The sequence below is a fragment of the Trachypithecus francoisi genome, unplaced genomic scaffold (assembly GCF_009764315.1).
Source record: "Trachypithecus francoisi isolate TF-2019V2 unplaced genomic scaffold, Tfra_2.0 Lachesis_group0, whole genome shotgun sequence".
NCBI classification, from domain to species: domain Eukaryota; kingdom Metazoa; phylum Chordata; class Mammalia; order Primates; family Cercopithecidae; genus Trachypithecus; species Trachypithecus francoisi.
The window spans coordinates 87,456,758-87,474,079 of record NW_022681453.1 but is presented as its reverse complement, the minus strand read 5'-3'; the positions used below and the strand labels follow the sequence as shown (position 1 = coordinate 87,474,079).

The 17,322-nt window shown below is 41.1% G+C and overlaps 1 protein-coding gene across 11 annotated transcripts in view; it reads left to right on the top strand.

The window, feature by feature from the left end:
- Positions 1 to 273: 273 nt before the first annotated feature.
- Positions 274 to 17,322, top strand: part of NXPE3 (neurexophilin and PC-esterase domain family member 3) — a 56,005-nt gene continuing 38,956 nt past the window's right edge. Inside the window, exons 1-5 of one of the 11 annotated variants that reach the window (XM_033211412.1) lie at positions 274 to 408; positions 813 to 987; positions 3,200 to 3,380; positions 3,750 to 3,867; positions 6,469 to 6,786. In XM_033211412.1, the coding sequence (XP_033067303.1) occupies positions 6,694 to 6,786 (93 nt within the window). In that variant the 5' untranslated portion in view covers positions 274 to 408; positions 813 to 987; positions 3,200 to 3,380; positions 3,750 to 3,867; positions 6,469 to 6,693. Of the gene's footprint in view, positions 409 to 734; positions 1,022 to 3,199; positions 3,381 to 3,749; positions 3,868 to 6,468; positions 6,787 to 17,322 lie in introns of all 11 variants that reach the window. The other 10 variants (XM_033211410.1, XM_033211411.1, XM_033211409.1 and 7 more) reach the window with 10 other exon arrangements.

The following is a 17,322-nucleotide window of genomic DNA, read 5'->3' as shown; positions in this document are numbered from 1 at the left end:
TGCGGTTGTGGGCACTTTCGCTGACAAGCGAAAAGTCTTGAGGTAGGTGGATGCTCCCAGGAAACTCTGATGTCCGAAGGTCACGAAGAGTTGGGTCGCGAGAGGGGCGAGACCTCGGGCCGCGGGGAGACAGCTGCAGTGTCGCGTCGCAAGCGGGAGCTCGGCGGCGTGGAGCGCCAGGGTGCCAACTTCGCTTCCAGGCCGGTGGGTTCCGCCCGGCGCGTGCTGCTGTCAGTCAACGCCCTCGGCCCGCCCCCGCCGAAGCTCCACCAATCGTAGCCGGGGGTCGGAGGTGAGGAGACGTCGCCGGGTGAGGAAGAGGGGGACTAGCGGCCTGGATCAGCGGCGACCGGCCGGGGCGTCAGGATCCCTGGCCCCCGGAGAGCGAAGGGCGGGCGGGTCCCGGAGGTGAGTGCGGGATGTGGTCTGTGTGCGGACGTCGGGAGGGGCCGCTGCGGGTGGAGCGACCCATTGCCCGGCTCATCTAGCTCTCTCCTCGACTGCGAAGCCCCTCCCTCCGCGCGCATCTGCTCCCGAGTCCCCAGCCCCGTGCTGAGGGGTGCAGCCCCCGGGGTCGTGGCTAGGGGCGCAGGGGCCAGGGAGGGGAGTTCCGGGTCGATGGCGTAGGCAGAGTTGGAGCCCTGGGTTGCCAAAGCGTCGCAGCTGAGAAGCAGGAGCCGAGGCTAGTACCGGCGGGGCGGGGCGGGGCCGAGAGCGAGCATCTTCAGCCTCAGTTTCCTCGACTTGCGGCAACGGCACAGCTGAGTGCAGTTCGGACCTCCACGCCTCAGCGAAGGACTTCTGTCCCCCAGGCACCTTCACTAACCCGGTGCGGAGCACTTGGCGACGCCTCCCTGCCCATTTCATGTCTCTCGGCTCATCGCTGCTCTGAGCACCTTGGCTGCTCTGAGCTCTTGGCTGGCGCTGCTGTCACACGGTGGACTGTTCTGGCCTTACTGAGCTGCGGTTTGGGGACATCAGATTCAGGTCGTATGGGGAGAAACGAGTGTAACTTTACAAGGTGTGATATGGAGACCCTGGCCTGTTGCCCATTTCTGCCTGATCGAAGACCACTAGGGTGGTGATAAGAGGGGTTCCGAGGCAGGATTTATGCAACATTTGTGCAAAATAGTAAATTTTATTTGCTTTTCATGATTTACGTTAAGGGGGGATTGTTGCCACATTTCCCAAAGAAAAAGAATCGCACTGCTCTGGTGGGCCTCCCCCCTCCTCACTGTGGTTAATTATCATTTGGAACATCAGGGTATATTTGAAGCTGGCAGGACTCCCAGACCCTGATAATTGTCTGAGTGGAGGCAGCAGCATACTATTTCTCTGTAGTGTTTGGGTTCAGCTTTTGTTTGACTTTGTTTAGTTTTTTTTTTTTTCCCATGTCTGTTATCCTCACAATCTTTTTGGGGCTGGTAGAGTGCTGTTATTTGTTACTGAGAAAGGAAACGAAGGGATAAATCACTGAAGTGGGGTTAGCCGTCCCCATTGCCCAGGAATTGGGTTGTCCTGACCCGACAATTTAAGTTACAATTCAAACATCATTTTGAAAAGGCCATCCTTTTACCAACTGAAACGAATAACAGCCCCTGGCCACTCTATGCTAGTGGTTCTCCCACTTGGCTATACGTTGTAATCATCTAGGGACCTTTTTAAAAAAAGCTGCTTCTTGGGCCTATTCCCACAGATTCTGATTTAATTGGTTGAATGGGGCCCAGTTATTTGTATTTTAAAACGCTTCCACGATGATGATTAATGTTCATGCAGGGTTGAGGGCCACAACCTATCAATGTGTTCAATATTTTAAAAATAGCACTTAGTACAATGTGACTTACATAACTGATTTTATTACTTCTCCACCTGCCATGTAACCTCCATGAATACATGGGGCCCTGCTTTGGAAGAAGGGCAAGGGAAAGTCCAGATGAGTCAGCACTTTGGGCATGTGAGGCTGGGGGACATGGAGGATGAATAGAATCTGTGGAAACAAGTCCTGCAGACTAGTGCCCCTGCTTCATCTTTTTCCAAGTATTGACCCTATTTGGTTAACCCGTCATTGTTGGGATCCTGGATGGGTCTCCAGTTCTTCATTCTTTAGATCCTGCCCTGTTTCATGGTCTTACTCAGCATCCTATGAAATACAGCGACTCTTTGCAAAGTTTGAAATATAAGCATTTAAGTGTAGATACTTTCCATGTAAATCTTTGCTTTTGTCTCTTACTATTCTTCTGAACTATATATTCTGAATTAAAGTTCCAGAGACTTGCTGTGACTAGCACAATTACATTTATGTGGCTAACAGGTCAGAGTATTTAGGATAGGGACTGCCTCAGAAACTGGACACTTTCTATGCAGTTGTCCTTTAATATATTATCTTTGTGAAATGGTTGCCTGAGAACATTAGCTCCCCAGAGGATAGGGTTGCTGTCTGATTTTCTTTGTTTAGTATTGAACTCAGGAATGTCATTTGTGTTACTGACAATTGTAATTCCAAATAATGTAAGTGACTACTTTGTAATTATCTTGTGAGATGGGGGTAGGAATCCTAATGGCAGTCTGGAGTTGTTGTTACAGGCCATAAAGAAGTTAGATTGGCCACTATGAGTCCTGGATATGGAAGTAGGCTTAACAAAAACTTGGCAGAACACTTCCAACAAATACTGGGTTCCACATGTAAGGCAGAGCATGCATTTAACTTTTTGCTTGTCCTTTGCACATATTAATAAAAATAAAGCATGAGTAAGTAGTGGTCTGACATTTGAAAACAGGATCACTCAAGTTTAGATTCCTTGAATAATAACTTTTAGATCTGTACAGATACCCCTTTTTTTCTGTAGGGGAAACAAAATCATTGGATCATTGAACTACAAAATTATAATAGTTTTTAAGAAAAATAACATTTGGAGCTTTTATCTTTGGTTTATGTTTTTTCACTTATATTGCTATTTATAAAGTTTTGACATTCTGCCAAGGTCTGAGAGTGATTTACCAGTTTGAAGTTAATGTATTTAAATAGACAATTACTATTTTTTATTAGTAAGGAAAAGGAAACGTTCCTATCCCCACTCCTACCACTATATCATGTATAGTTATCTCTGCCTGTAAAATTGAACTCTTAATTTCTAATGTTTTTCTTTACTTCATTTTCAGTATCTCTAACCTTTATATCATATGCATATTTTTGTTGCAGCAAGAAGAATTGTATAAAAGTGAAAAAAACATTGATGTGTGCTTCAAATGTGGCATGAAAAAAATAAGGACCTCTGATCAAAATTGGCTGAGTTCAGAATTTCATGCTGGAAGGAATGTTAGATGTAACTTCTAATTTCTAGTTCCAGTAAACATCTCTTCTTGGAAAATTTCCAAAAGAGGTAAATTACATGGAATTATATATTTTTATTTTTTTGGTTAATCTGAGGAACTTTTTTCTAGAATCATTCCCTGCCAACACTGTTGTTCTTACTTGATTTTAAGGCTCCTTGCAAATAGCTTTCTTGTTATAATGCGTAGGTTTTATGTTTATAGGAAAATACCAGAAACTTGTTATAGTTTGTTGTTTACACTACAGTCACCTCATGCCGTGAATTAGGTTTCTTCTTTTACTTAGAAATCTTTCAGTTTAAGTTGAATTGATTTCACAGATATGATTTAATGCTTTGTTTCTCCTATGTCTCATCTTTAATTTTTACTTTTAGAAATTGGTTTTATTCTTTATTTTATTTATTTATTTTTTGAGACAGAGTCCTGCTCTATTGCCCAGGCTGGAGTACATTGGTATAATCATGGTTCACTGCAGCCTCGACCTCCCAGGCTGAAACAATTCTCCTACCTCAGCATCCTGAGTAACTGAGACTATAGGTGCGTACTACCGTGCCCAGCTAATTAAAAAAAAAATTTTTTTTTTGTAGAGTTGGGATCTCACTGTCTTGCCTCGGCTAGTCTCGAAGTCCTGGTCTCTGCAACCTGTCTTGGCCTTCCAAAGTGTTGGGATTACTGGCGTGAGCCACCATGCCTGGCCCAGCTTTATTCTTTGTATTTGTGATTTTCATTTCCCAGTGAAAAATTAGGACATACAGATAAAGGAGAAAACAAAAACTGCCTAGAGGTGACAACTATTAAAATTTTAGTGCATATCTTTTCTTTTTTCTTTTTCTTTTTTTTTTTTTGAGACGGAGTCTCGCTCTGTTGCCCAGGCTGGAGTGCAATGGTGCGATCTTGGCTCACTGCAAGCTCTGCCTCCCGGGTTCACGCTGTTCTCCTGCCTCAGCCTCCCAGGTAGCTGGGACTACAGGTGCACACTGCCACACCCGGCTAATTTTTTGTATTTTTAGTAGAGAAAGAGTTTCACCATGTTAGGATAGTCTCGATCTCCTGACCTTGTGATCCACCTGCCTCGGCCTCCCAAAGTGCTGGGATTACAGATGTGAGCCACTGTACCCGGCTTAGTGTATATATTCTCAAAGAGAGGTCTGTCTAGTGTGCCTCACGCAACATCTATTTAGGTGTACAAATGTGGTCTCTCAAATGTCAGTGCTCTACTTATAGCACAAAGTCAGGTCTTTTCCTGGCACGATCCTCCTAAATTATTGTCAGTAGAAGCCTCTAGCTGGGAGGGGCTTCTTGCATTCCTGCCTCTAGTCCTGTAGTTCTTTCGCTTTAGAGTCTCCTGCCCTTGTCTTCCTTCTGCATCACTGACAGCTGTGTGCTGCTGCTGCCTGGCTGAACCACTCTGATGTCCTTTAAATGGCTTGTGTCAACACAACCCATGACCACACCTGCATATGGTGCAACTAAATTCCTGTGGACTACCATCTTTGGTCTTTTCTCTCTCTGGCTGTCATGAAAAACTGATTTTTTTTTTTTTTTTATGGACAACTTTTTGAGAAGGATTTCGATAGCAGAACAGTTGGGACCCTGATGACAGAGTTATCCTCTATTTTACAGCCAGCTTCTTCCAAGAAGTTATAGACAGTTTGAGGTGAATGAGTGCCTGGATATTGGAGAGAGGAGGGGTTTAGGGGTCAGGAAATGGAGAAGCACAGTCTTTCACAGTTCCTGGCATCCCTGTGGAGGTGGCCAGGACTGGTGGATTTATTTCTCCTTAAAAAGGTACTGACATCTTGTCTAATATGGGCATAAGTTTTTCAAGGGGAATTTCTGGCACTTAGTACAGTGTGTGGTACAGAGTAGGCCTCCATAATTATTTGTTGCGTAGATTGTTGAATCATTGTGTACCATGTAAAGAACTAAGTACTTTGAGCAAATCAGAAAAGTGTAATGCAGTATCATTAAGTTGGTTTTCTCTGATATATGGTTTTTTTAAAAAAATATAGTCATAATTGGTGTAGTCTAGTTTGAGAGATAAGAAATACAAATGGAGCACGAGGGAGAAAAAAATACAAATAGAGATCAGCTGAGAAGTGAAAATAATAAGTACTATGGGAACTCTGAGGATGGAGAGCTTGTTGGAATGGCTCATCCTTGTCTCCTTTGTGAAGCTGATGGGCATTGTCATTGTGGTTGGGACTGGTTCAGACAGGTGAGGCAGAGGAGTGAGAGAATGGGGGCTTGCCAGGTCCAACACAAAGTGGAGGGGAGAGTTGATGCAGCTGAGCTGTTCTAAGATACTCTGCACCATGATTTTGTACCCTCTCTGCCTTTATTTCTGCGTCCTGCCCTTCATGGAACATCTCCCCGGGGATAGAATACTAGGACATTTTCTGTTTACCTGTATCGAAATGGCAAGTGGAAAGAGCATTTGAATTTGTTACGTGGGAGAACAGTTAGGCACGGCTGACTCTGAAGTCCCCTGCCTCTAGCAGGTGTGATGAAGGATTTTGGGATCCTGTTACCCATTTTTCAAGCTTGACTTTCCTCTCCCACATCTTCCAGGCAGGTGTGTGTCCTCCTGTGCCTTACTACTTAGCTGAGGGAGCATCAGGACCACATATGCGGTGGGGAGAGCTGGAAACCTAAAGAGTGTAAAGAGTGTGTCGCATCTCCTACCATACGTCTGTATGAGAGGGGTGGCACTTACTGTTTTCCAGAGAATGTCCCGATGCTTTGCGCAGTATCCCAGAGCTCTTCATGAAAACAGTTTCCTCTTCATGTTCTTTAAGTGTGGTTAATGTAGCAGTGTTACATAATTTAAAGGGAAGGGGAAGGGAAGTGATTTTATTGACTGAGGTCTCTGTAGAAATTTAACAGCTGCTTTTATTTCACAATTTCTGAGTTTGAAGGCATACTTCCTTGCTATCTTAAAAGTTAAAACCTAAATAGGCAATAGGGGAAATAATGTATTTACACAGAAGCCTGACACTGGAAAAGGAAACTTTGAGATTGTCTGGAAATGAAAAGACGTTACTGTGCTCTGTCTCTTTGCTTTCTCCTTGTGACTTTGGGCCTTAGATAAGGTTAAGGAAGAGGAAGTGTGATGTTTTTCCTCTCACCCCACCCTAGGCCATTGCAATTGGTGATGTTCTCTCATCTCTCCTCTTTGAAGAAAAATGTGCTTCTTGAATCAACCGCAGTCTCTCCTCTACATAAGAGCTCTTAAGGGTACTAGCAGGATAGAAGCAAATGAACCTGAAAGCTCATCTGCAGCTCAGAAAAACAAAGACATGGAATTTTAAAGAGTGAAGGTAGCATGGTGTTGGCCATGGGTGAACAAGACACAGCCAGACAATGTGGACCAATTTCTTCAAACTACGGCTTTTCTGCTGTCTGCTTGCAGTGTTGATGGTGGTGGTGCTGGTCATCAATGTTACTCAGGTAGAGGTGAGTACCCAGTATAATCCCTCACAACTAAGGGAGCCAAATCTGGGGATTTGGGGCTAGCTAGCCTGGGAAAAGTTGGTTATTGGAAGCTTATCGTAGTCACAGTTCTTGTTTTCAATTATTTGGTAAGTATTTGCGTGCTCACAGTGGTTATATACTGTGCTAGTCACCGAGGGTACAGTGAAGACATTTCTTCACTTATGGGCCTTTCATTCTAGAGCTCACATTATAAGTGTACATGGAAGAATAGTAGTAATCATAATCACATAATAATAGTAATGATCATTGGAGATGGTGAAAAGTGCAATAAGGAAGGAGCTATTCTAGGATAGCTTTAGAGTGATAAAGGAAAAACCTCTTCAAGGAGGGGAACTTCTAGTCGACCCATGGGAAAAAGCTGAAGGAATATTTCAAGGGAGGGAGCAGACGAGTCTGATTTGGAGATTACTAGATGATACTAAGGGTGGCGACCATGTCTTAATGAACCCCTCACAAGGGCCTGTTACTAAGAAGGTACTTAGTAGTGTTCCTTCTTCCCTGGCCCCAGCCCCGATATGAACTTATATAACCAAAATTTATGGAAGAGTTTCTGTATAAAGGATGCTGTCCTTTTGTTTTGTTGGCTTGTGGTACTTCTCAGATTACATATCCAACTTAATTATGGCATTTCTTTTCTTATTGGGTTTTATTAGCATAAGATGCTCTAAAAGTCAAGCCATAGGCTTTTAAAAAAATTTCTCCTGCTGGAATCAACTTTGTGGTTTTTAGCAGAACACCTAATCTCACTGTGAAATGGGCACACTAAAGTCCTACAGATCTTTTTCTGTGCGCTATGAGTAAAATTTGTTAGGTACTTTGGAGAATGTGAAGTAGTTCTGTCAAAGAGTCTGTTAAAGATTTCCTATTAGAAATAGGCTTAAGGCATAAAAGCTAGGTATGTCTTCTTCTTTTTCTTTGCTTAAACTGTTCTTGCATGTTTTACTATATAAGACACTACCAATCCTATACCGATAGTTCCTTTACCTGGAAGCTGTTGATGATGTGTCTAGATATTTTAGAAACTCTTCTTTTTTTATTTTTTTTGTGGTAAATAAACCTAACATAGAATTTGTCATTTTAACTATTTTTAAGTGTACAATTGAGTAACATTAAGTACATTCACACTGTTGTGCAATCACCACCACCATCTATGTCTAGAACTTTTTCATCTTCCCAAACTGCAGCTCTTTACCCATTAAACAGTGATTACCTAGGTCAGGCGCAGTGGCTCACGCCTGTAATCCCAGCACTTGGGGAGGCTGAGGTGGGAGGATCCCTTGAGATCAGGAGTTCGAGACCAACCTGGTCAATGTGGTGAAACCCCGTCTCTACTAAAAATACAAAAATTAGGTGAGCATGGCAGTGCACGCCTGTAATGCCAGCTATTCCGGAGGCTGAAGCATGATAATCACTTGGACCTGGGAGGCAGAGGTTGCTGTGAGCCGAGATCATGCCACTGCCCCCCAGCTTGGGCTACAGGGGGAGACTGTCTCAAAAAAAAAAAAAAAAAAAAAAAACCCAAAAAGCAATGATTACCCATTCTTGCCTACCCGCTTCCCCTGGCATTCACTCAGTTCTACTTTGTGTCTCTATGAACTTGACAACTGTAAGTACCTTATACAAGTGGAATCATATGATATTTGTCCTTTTTTTTTTTTTTTTTTCTTGTTTTAGACAGAGCCTTACTCTGTTGCCCAGGCTGGAGTGCAATGGCATGATCTTGGCTCACTGCAACCTCTGCCTCCTGGGTTCAAGTGATTCTCATGCCTCAGCCTTCCGGGTAGCTGGGATTACAGGAGTGTGCCACCACGCTTAGCTAATTTTTGTATTTTTAGTAGAGATGAGCTTATGCCATTTGACCAGGCTGGTCTTGAACTCCTGACCTCAAGCGATCCTCCCACCTTGGCCTTCCAAAGTGCTAGGATCACAGGTGTGATCCATCAAGCCTGGCCTGGTATTTGTCTTTTTGTGATTGGCTTATTTCTGTTAGCATAATGTGCATAAGGTTCACTCATGTAGCATGTTATCAGAATTCCTTTTCTTTTTAAGGCTGAGTAATACTTCTCTGTCTACACATAGATGGAGGAATATTATTCAACCTTAAAAAGGAAGGAAATTCTGATAACATGCTACAGCATGTACATACATACCACATTTTATCCATTCATCTGACATTTGGGTTGTTTCTACCTTTTGGCTATAGTGGATAACAAGTATTTCTTCAAGACTCTGCTTTTCATTCTTTGGAATATGTACCCACAAATGGAATTATTGGATCATATGGCAATTTTAATTTTTTGAGGAACCACCATATTGTTTTCCATAATAGCTGCATCATTTTTTATCCACATCAGTAGTACACAAGGGTTCCAATTTCTTTGCATCCTCGCCAGTACTTGTTATTTTGTTTTGTTTTTGATAGTAGCCTTCTTTGTGGGTGTGAGGTAATGTATAACAGTAGTTTTAATTTGCATTGCCATAATTATTAATGATGTTGAGCATCTTTCTATCATGTGCTTTTGGAGAAATACCCAATTCCTGTACTCATTGTTTAATGGAGTTGTTTGTTTGTTTTTTGTTGTTGAGTTGTAGGAGTTTTTAATATATTCTGGATATTCACTCCTTATCAGACATATGATTTGCAAATATTTTCTCCCTTTCCGTAGGTTGCTTTTTCACTCTGATTTTGTCCTCTGATACACAAAAAGTTTTACTTTGGATGTAGTCCAGTTTATCTATTTTGACTTCTGTTGCCTGTGTATTTGGTGTCATATACAAGAAATCATCGCCAAATTCAATGTTGTGAGACCTTTCCTCTGTGTTTTCTTCTAAGAGTTTTATAGTTTTAGCTCTTATGTTTAGGTCTTTGATCTACTTTGTTATCCTTTAAAAAAAATTGTGATAAAAACATAAAATTTGCTAATCTTAGTTATTTTTAGGTGTACAGCTCAGTAGCATTAAGTCTTTTTTTTTGAGATGGAGTCTTGACCTTTTGCCTGGGTTGGAGTGCAGGGGTGCGATCTTGGCTCACTGCAACCTCCCCCTCACAGGTTCAAGTGATTCTCTTTCTTCAGCCTCCCGAGTAGCTGGGATTACAGGCATCTGACACCGTGCCCAGCTAATTTTTGTATTTTCAGTAAAGATGGGGTTTTGCCATGTTGGCCAGGCTGGTCTTGAACTCCTGACCTCAGGCGATCTACCCACCTCAGCCTCCCAAAGTGCTGGGATTACAGGCGTGAGCCACCATGCCTGGTCTCAGTAGCATTAAGTCTTATTTACATTGTCTTGAAATAGACCTCTCAAACCCCCTTTTATCCTTTTAATATCTGTAGAATTGTGTTTATCTTATTGCTCCTGATCACTCTGACCAGAGGTTTGTGTTTTATTGATCTTTTTGAAGAACCAGCTTTGGATTTCATTTTCTGTATTTTTTCTGTTTTTTTTGTTTGGTCAGTTTCCATTCTGATCTTTATTATTTCCAGTTTTCTGTTTACTTTGGATTTAATTGTCTCTTCCTAGTTTCTTAAAGTGGTAGCTAAAGTCATTGTTTTGAGATTTTTCTTTTCTAATTAAATGTTTAATTCTATAAATTTTCTTCTACAAGACTAGGTGTGGTGGCTTAAGCCTGTAATCCCAGCACTTTGGGAGGCTGAGACAGGAGGATTACTTGAGGCCAGAAGTTTGAGACCAGCCTGGGCAACATAGCGAGACCTCATCTTTACAAAAATTTTTGAAAAATTAGCTGAGTGTAGTGGTGTGCACCTGTAGTCCTAGCTACTTGGGAAGCTGAGACGAAAGAATCCCTTGAGCCCAAGAGTTTGATGTTATGGTGAGCTATGATCATGTCACTGCACTTCAGCTTGGGCAACAAAGTGAGACCCTGTCTCTAAAAAAAATAAAAATAAAAATAATAAAAAATGTATTTCTATATACTGCTCTAGTGTATACCACACATTTAGATATTGTTCTCATTTTCATTTTCATGAAGCTGAACTACATTCTAATTTCTGTTTTTCTTTTCTTTAACCCATGTGTTATTTAGGTTTTTTTTTATGACAGGTTTTCACTCTGTCTCCTAGGCTGGAGTGCAGTGGCATGCTCATGGCTCACTGCAGCCACAACCTTTGGGCTCAAGTGATCCTCCCACCTCCCCCTCCCAAGTAACTCGGACTACAGGTGTCTGCCACCATGCCCAGCTAATTTTTTACCTTTTTGCAGAGATGGGGTCTCACTATGTTGTACAGGCTTTTCTCAAACTTCTGGGCTCAAGCGATCCTCCTGCCTAAGCCTCCCAAAGTGCTGCGATTACAGGTGTGAGCCACTGCATCCAGCCTCGTATGTTATTTAGAAGTGTTATTTAATTTTCAAATATTTGGATATTTTGCAAATACTTTTCTGTTATTGAGTCCTAATTTAATTCCCCTGTGAACATACTTTGTATGACTTGAATTCTTTTAAAACATTATTGAGATTTGTTTATGGCACAGAATGTGGTCTATTTTGGTATATATTCTATGTGTACTGGAAAGGAATGCATTCTGCTTTTATTGCGTGGAGTATTCTTTAAATGTCAGTTAGATCAACGTGGTTCATGGTGTTGGTCATCTTCTGTATATCCTTACTATTTTCTGTCTACATGCTCTATCAGTTATTGAAAGGAGACTATTGAAATCTTTCATTACAATTGTGAATTTGTCTATTTCACCTTGCATTTCTGTCAGTTTTCACTTCATGTGTTGTAAAGTTCTGTTCTTAGGTACATAAATGTTTAGAATTGTGTCCTCTTGATGAATTTAGTTGCTTTATCATCATGAGTTGACTTTCTTCATCCTTGGTAAAATTCTTTGCTCCGAAATGTACTCTATATGGTGTTATATAACCACTCTAGCTTTCCTTTGTTTACTGTTAGCAAGTATATCTTTTTCCATAATTTTATTATTTATTTTTTTTTTTGAGACAGGGTCATGCCCTGTTGCCGAGGCTGGAGTGCAGTGGCACGACCGCAGCTCACCACAACCTCTGTCTCCTGGGCTCAAGCAATCCTTCCCTCTCAGCCCCCTGAGTAGCTGGGACAATGGGTGTACGTCACCATGTCTGGCTGATTTTTTGTATTTTCTTTTAGATACAGGGTTTTGCCATGTTGCCCAGGTTGGTCTTGAACTCCTGGGCTCAAGTGATCCTGCTGACTTGGCCTCCCAGAGTGCTGAGATTACAGGTGTGAGTCATCACCACACCCAGCCAGTTGTTGTTTTTTAAACCTATTTGTGTTTATTTATTTTTTTATTTATTGAATTATATTTCTTTTTAAACTTTTATTTTAGGTTTGGGGGTACATGTGAAGGTTTGTTACATAGGAAAGCATATGTCATGGGGGTTTGTGTACATATTATTTCATCACCCAGTTATTAAGCCCAGTACCCTCTTTGCTCCTCTCCCTCCTCCCACTCTCCCCACTCAAGTAAACCCCAGTGTATATTGTTTCCTTCTTTGTGTTCATAAGTTCTTATTATTTAGTTCCCACTTATAAGTGAATACATGCTGTATTTGGGTTTCTGTTCCTGTGTTAGTTTGCTAAGGACAATAACCTCCAGCTCCATCTATGTTCCCACAGAAGACATGATCTTGTCCGTTCTTATGGCTGCATAGTATTCCATGCTGTATATATAATACAAGATTTTCTTACATTTTCTTATATTTCTTATGGAACATAAGATTTTCTTTAGCCAATCTGTTATTTATTTATTTTTGAGTCAGAGTCTTGCACTGTCACCTGGGCTGGAGTGCAATGGTGTGATCTCTGCTCATTGCATCCTCCGCCTCCCGAGTTCAAGTGATTCTGCTGCCTCAGCCTCCCGAGTAACTGGGATTACAGGCGCCCGCCACCATGCCCGGCTAATTTTTGTGTTTTTAGTAGAGACAAGGTTTCACTATGTTGGCTGAGATTACAGGCGTGAGCCACCGCGCCCGGCCTTATCCAATCTGTTATTGATGGGCATTTAGGTTGATTCCATGTCTTTGCCATTGTGAATAGTGCTGCAGTGAACATTTGCTTGCATGTGTCTTTATGGTAGAATGATTTCTATTCCTCTGGGTATATACCCCACAATAAGATTGCTGAGTGGAATGGTAGTTCTGCTTTTAGGCCTTTGAGGAATTGCCATAATGCTTTCCACAATCGTTGAACTAATTTTCAACTCATACCAACACTGTTCCCTTTCCTCTTCAACCTTGCCAGCATCTGTTTTTTTTAAAAATTTTTAAATAATAGCTATTCTGACTGGTGTGAGATCTCACTGTGGTTTTGATTTGCATTTCTCTAATGATCAGTGATATTGAGCTTTTTTTTAATATGCTCTTTGGCCACATGTGTGTCTTCTTTTAAGCAGTTTCTGTTCATGTCCTTTCCCCACTTTTTAATGGGGTTGTTTCTCTCTTGTAAATTTGTTTAAGTTCCTTATAGATGCTGGGTATTAGACCTTTGTCAGATGCATAGTTTGCAAATATTTTCTCCTGTTCTGCAGGTTGTCTGTTTACTCTGTTGGTAGTTTCTTTTGCTGTGCAGAAGCTCTTAAGTTTAATTAGATCCCAGTTGTCAATTTCTGCTTTTGTTGGAATTGCTTTTGGTGTTTTTGTCATGAAATCTTTGCCCATTCCTGTGTCTGGGATGGTATTGCCTAGGTTGTCTTCTAGGGTTTTTACAGTTTTGGATTTTACATTTAAATCTTTAATCTATCTTGAGTTGATTTTTGTTTGTTTGTTTTTTTTTTTTAACAGCATTTAGTAGACTGTGTTTATTTATTTATTTTTTTTTTTTTTTTTTTTTTTTTTTTATTATACTTTAAGTTCTAGGGTACATGTGCATGACGTTTATATCATGTATAACTCCCCAATGCAATCCCTCCCTCCTCCCCCCTCCCCATGATAGGCCCCAGTGTGTGATGTTCCCCTTCCCGAGTCCAAGTGATCTCATTGTTCAGTTCCCCCTATGAGTGAGAACATGCGGTGTTTGGTTTCTCTTCTTGTGATAGTTTGCTAAGAATGATGGATTCCAGCTGCATCCATGTCCCTACAAAGGACGCAAACTCATCCTTTTTGATGGCTGCATAGTATTCCATGGTGTATATGTGCCACATTTTCTTAATCCAGTCTGTCACAGATGGACATTTGGGTTGATTCCAAGTCTTTGCTATTGTGAATAGTGCCGCAATAAACAACGTGTGCATGTGTCTTTGTAGTAGAGTAATTTATAATCCTTTGGGTATATACCCAGTAGTGGGATGGCTGGGTCATATGGTACATCTAGTTCTAGATCCTTGAGGAATCGCCATACTGTTTTCCATAATGGTTGAACTAGTTTACAATCCCACCAACAGTGTAAAAGTGTTCCTATTTCTCCACATCCTCTCCAACACCTGTTGTTTCCTGACTTCTTAATGATTGCCATTCTAACTGGTGTGAGATGGTATCTCATTGTGGTTTTGATTTGCATTTCTCTGATGGCGAGTGATGATGAGCATTTTTTCATGTGTCTGTTGGCTGTATGGATGTCTTCTTTTGAGAAATGTCTGTTCATATCCTTTCCCCACTTTTTGATGGGGTTGTTTGCTTTTTTCTGTATATTTGTTTGAGTTCTTGGTAGATTCTGGATATTAGCCTTTGTCAGATGAGTAGGTTGCAAAAATTTTTTCCCATTCTGTAGGTTGCCTGTTCCTCTGATGGTAGTTTCTTTGGCTGTGCAAAAGCTCTTTAGTTTAATTAGATCCCATGTGTCAATTTTTGCTTTTGCTGCCATTGCTTTTGGTGTTTTAGACATGAAGTCCTTGCCCATGCCTATGTCCTGAATGGTACTACCTAGATTTTCTTCTAGGGTTTTTATGGTATTAGGTCTAACATTTAAGTCTCTAATCCATCTTGAATTAATTTTCGTATAAGGGGTAAGGAAAGGATCCAGTTTCAGCTTTCTACTTATGGCTAGCCAATTTTCCCAGCACCATTTATTAAATAGGGAATCCTTTCCCCATTTCTTGTTTGTGTCAGGTTTGTCAAAGATCAGATGGCTGTAGATGTGTGGTATTATTTCTGAGGACTCTGTTCTGTTCCATTGGTCTATATCTCTGTTGTGGTACCAGTACCATGCTGTTTTGGTTACTGTAGCCTTGTAGTATAGTTTGAAGTCAGGTAGCGTGACGCCTCCAGCTTTGTCCTTTTGACTTAGGATTGTCTTGGCAATGCGGGCTCTTTTTGGTTCCATATGAACTTTAAAGCCGTTTTTTCCAATTCTGTGAAGAAAGTCATTGGTAGCTTGATGGGGATGGCATTGAATCTATAAATCACCTTGGGCAGTATGGCCATTTTCACGATATTGATTCTTCCTATCCATGAGCATGGTATGTCTTCCATTTGTTTGTGTCCTCTTTGATTTCACTGAGCAGTGGTTTGTAGTTCTCCTTGAAGAGGTCCTTTACATCCCTTGTAAGCTGGATTCCTAGGTATTTGATTCTCTTTGAAGCAATTGTGAATGGAAGTTCATTCCTGATTTGGCTCTCTGCTTGTCTGTTACTGGTGTATAAGAATGCTTGTGATTTTTGCACATTAATTTTGTATCCTGAGACTTTGCTGAAGTTGCTTATCAGCTTAAGCAGATTTTGGGCTGAGACAATGGGGTTTTCTAAATATACAATCATGTCATCTGCAAACAGGGACAATTTGACTTCTTCTTTTCCTAACTGGATACCCTTGATTTCTTTCTCTTGCCTGATTGCCCTAGCCAGAACTTCCAACACTATGTTGAATAGGAGTGGTGAGAGAGGGCATCCCTGTCTTGTGCCAGTTTTCAAAGGGAATTTTTCCAGTTTTTGCCCATTCAGTATGATATTAGCTGTGGGTTTGTCATAAATAGCTCTTATTATTTTGAGGTACGTTCCATCAATACCAAATTTATTGAGCGTTTTTAGCATAAAGGGCTGTTGAATTTTGTCAAAAGCCTTTTCTGCATCTATTGAGATAATCATGTGGTTCTTGTCTTTGGTTCTGTTTATATGCTGGATTACGTTTATTGATTTGCGAATGTTGAACCAGCCTTGCATCCCAGGGATGAAGCCCACTTGATCATGGTGGATAAGCTTTTTGATGTGCTGCTGAATCCGGTTTGCCAGTATTTTATTGAGGATTTTTGCATCGATGTTCATCAGGGATATTGGTCTAAAATTCTCTCTTTTTGTTGTGTCTCTGCCAGGCTTTGGTATCAGGATGATGTTGGCCTCATAAAAAGAGTTAGGGAGGATTCCCTCTTTTTCTATTGATTGAAATAGTTTCAGAAGGAATGGTACCAGCTCCACCTTGTACCTCTGGTAGAATTCAGCTGTGAATCCATCTGGTCCTGGACTTTTTTTGGTGGGTAGGCTATTAATTGTTGCCTCAATTTCAGAGCCTGCTATTGGTCTATTCAGGGATTCAACTTCTTCCTGGTTTAGTCTTGGGAGAGTGTAAGTGTCCAGGAAATTATCCATTTCTTCTAGATTTTCTAGTTGATTTGCGTAGAGGTGTTTATAGTATTCTCTGATGGTAGTTTGTATTTCTGTGGGGTCGGTGGTGATATCCCCTTTATCATTTTTATTGTGTCTATTTGATTCCTCTCTCTTTTCTTCTTTATTAGTCTAGCTAGCGGTCTGTCAATTTTGTTGATCTTTTCAAAAAACCAACTCCTGGATTCATTGATTTTTTGGAGGGTTTTTGTGTCTCTATCTCCTTCAGTTCTGCTCTGATCTTAGTTATTTCTTGCCTTCTGCTAGCTTTTGAATGTGTTTGCTCTTGCCTCTCTAGTTCTTTTAATTGTGATGTTAGAGTGTCAATTTTAGATCTCTCCTGCTTTCTCTTGTGGGCATTTAGTGCTATAAATTTCCCTCTACACACTGCTTTAAATGTGTCCCAGAGATTCTGGTATGTCGTATCTTTGTTCTCATTGGTTTCAAAGAACATCTTTATTTCTGCTTTCATTTCGTTATGTACCCAGTAGTCATTCAGGAGCAGGTTGTTCAGTTTCCATGTAGTTGAGCGGTTTGGATTGAGTTTCTTAGTCCTGAGTTCTAGTTTGATTGCACTGTGGTCTGAGAGACAGTTTGTTATAATTTCTGTTCTTGTACATTTGCTGAGGAGTGCTTTACTTCCAATTATGTGGTCAATTTTGGAATAAGTGCGATGTGGTGCTGAGAAGAATGTATATTCTGTTGATTTGGGGTGGAGAGTTCTATAGATGTCTATTAGGTCTGCTTGGTGCAGAGATGAGTTCAATTCCTGGATATCCTTGTTAACTTTCTGTCTCGTTGATCTGTCTAATGTTGACAGTGGAGTGTTGAAGTCTCCCATTATTATTGTATGGGAGTCTAAGTCTCTTTGTAGGTCTCTAAGGACTTGCTTTATGAATCTGGGTGCTCCTGTATTGGGTGCATATATATTTAGGAGAGTTAGCTCTTCCTGTTGAATTGATCCCTTTACCAT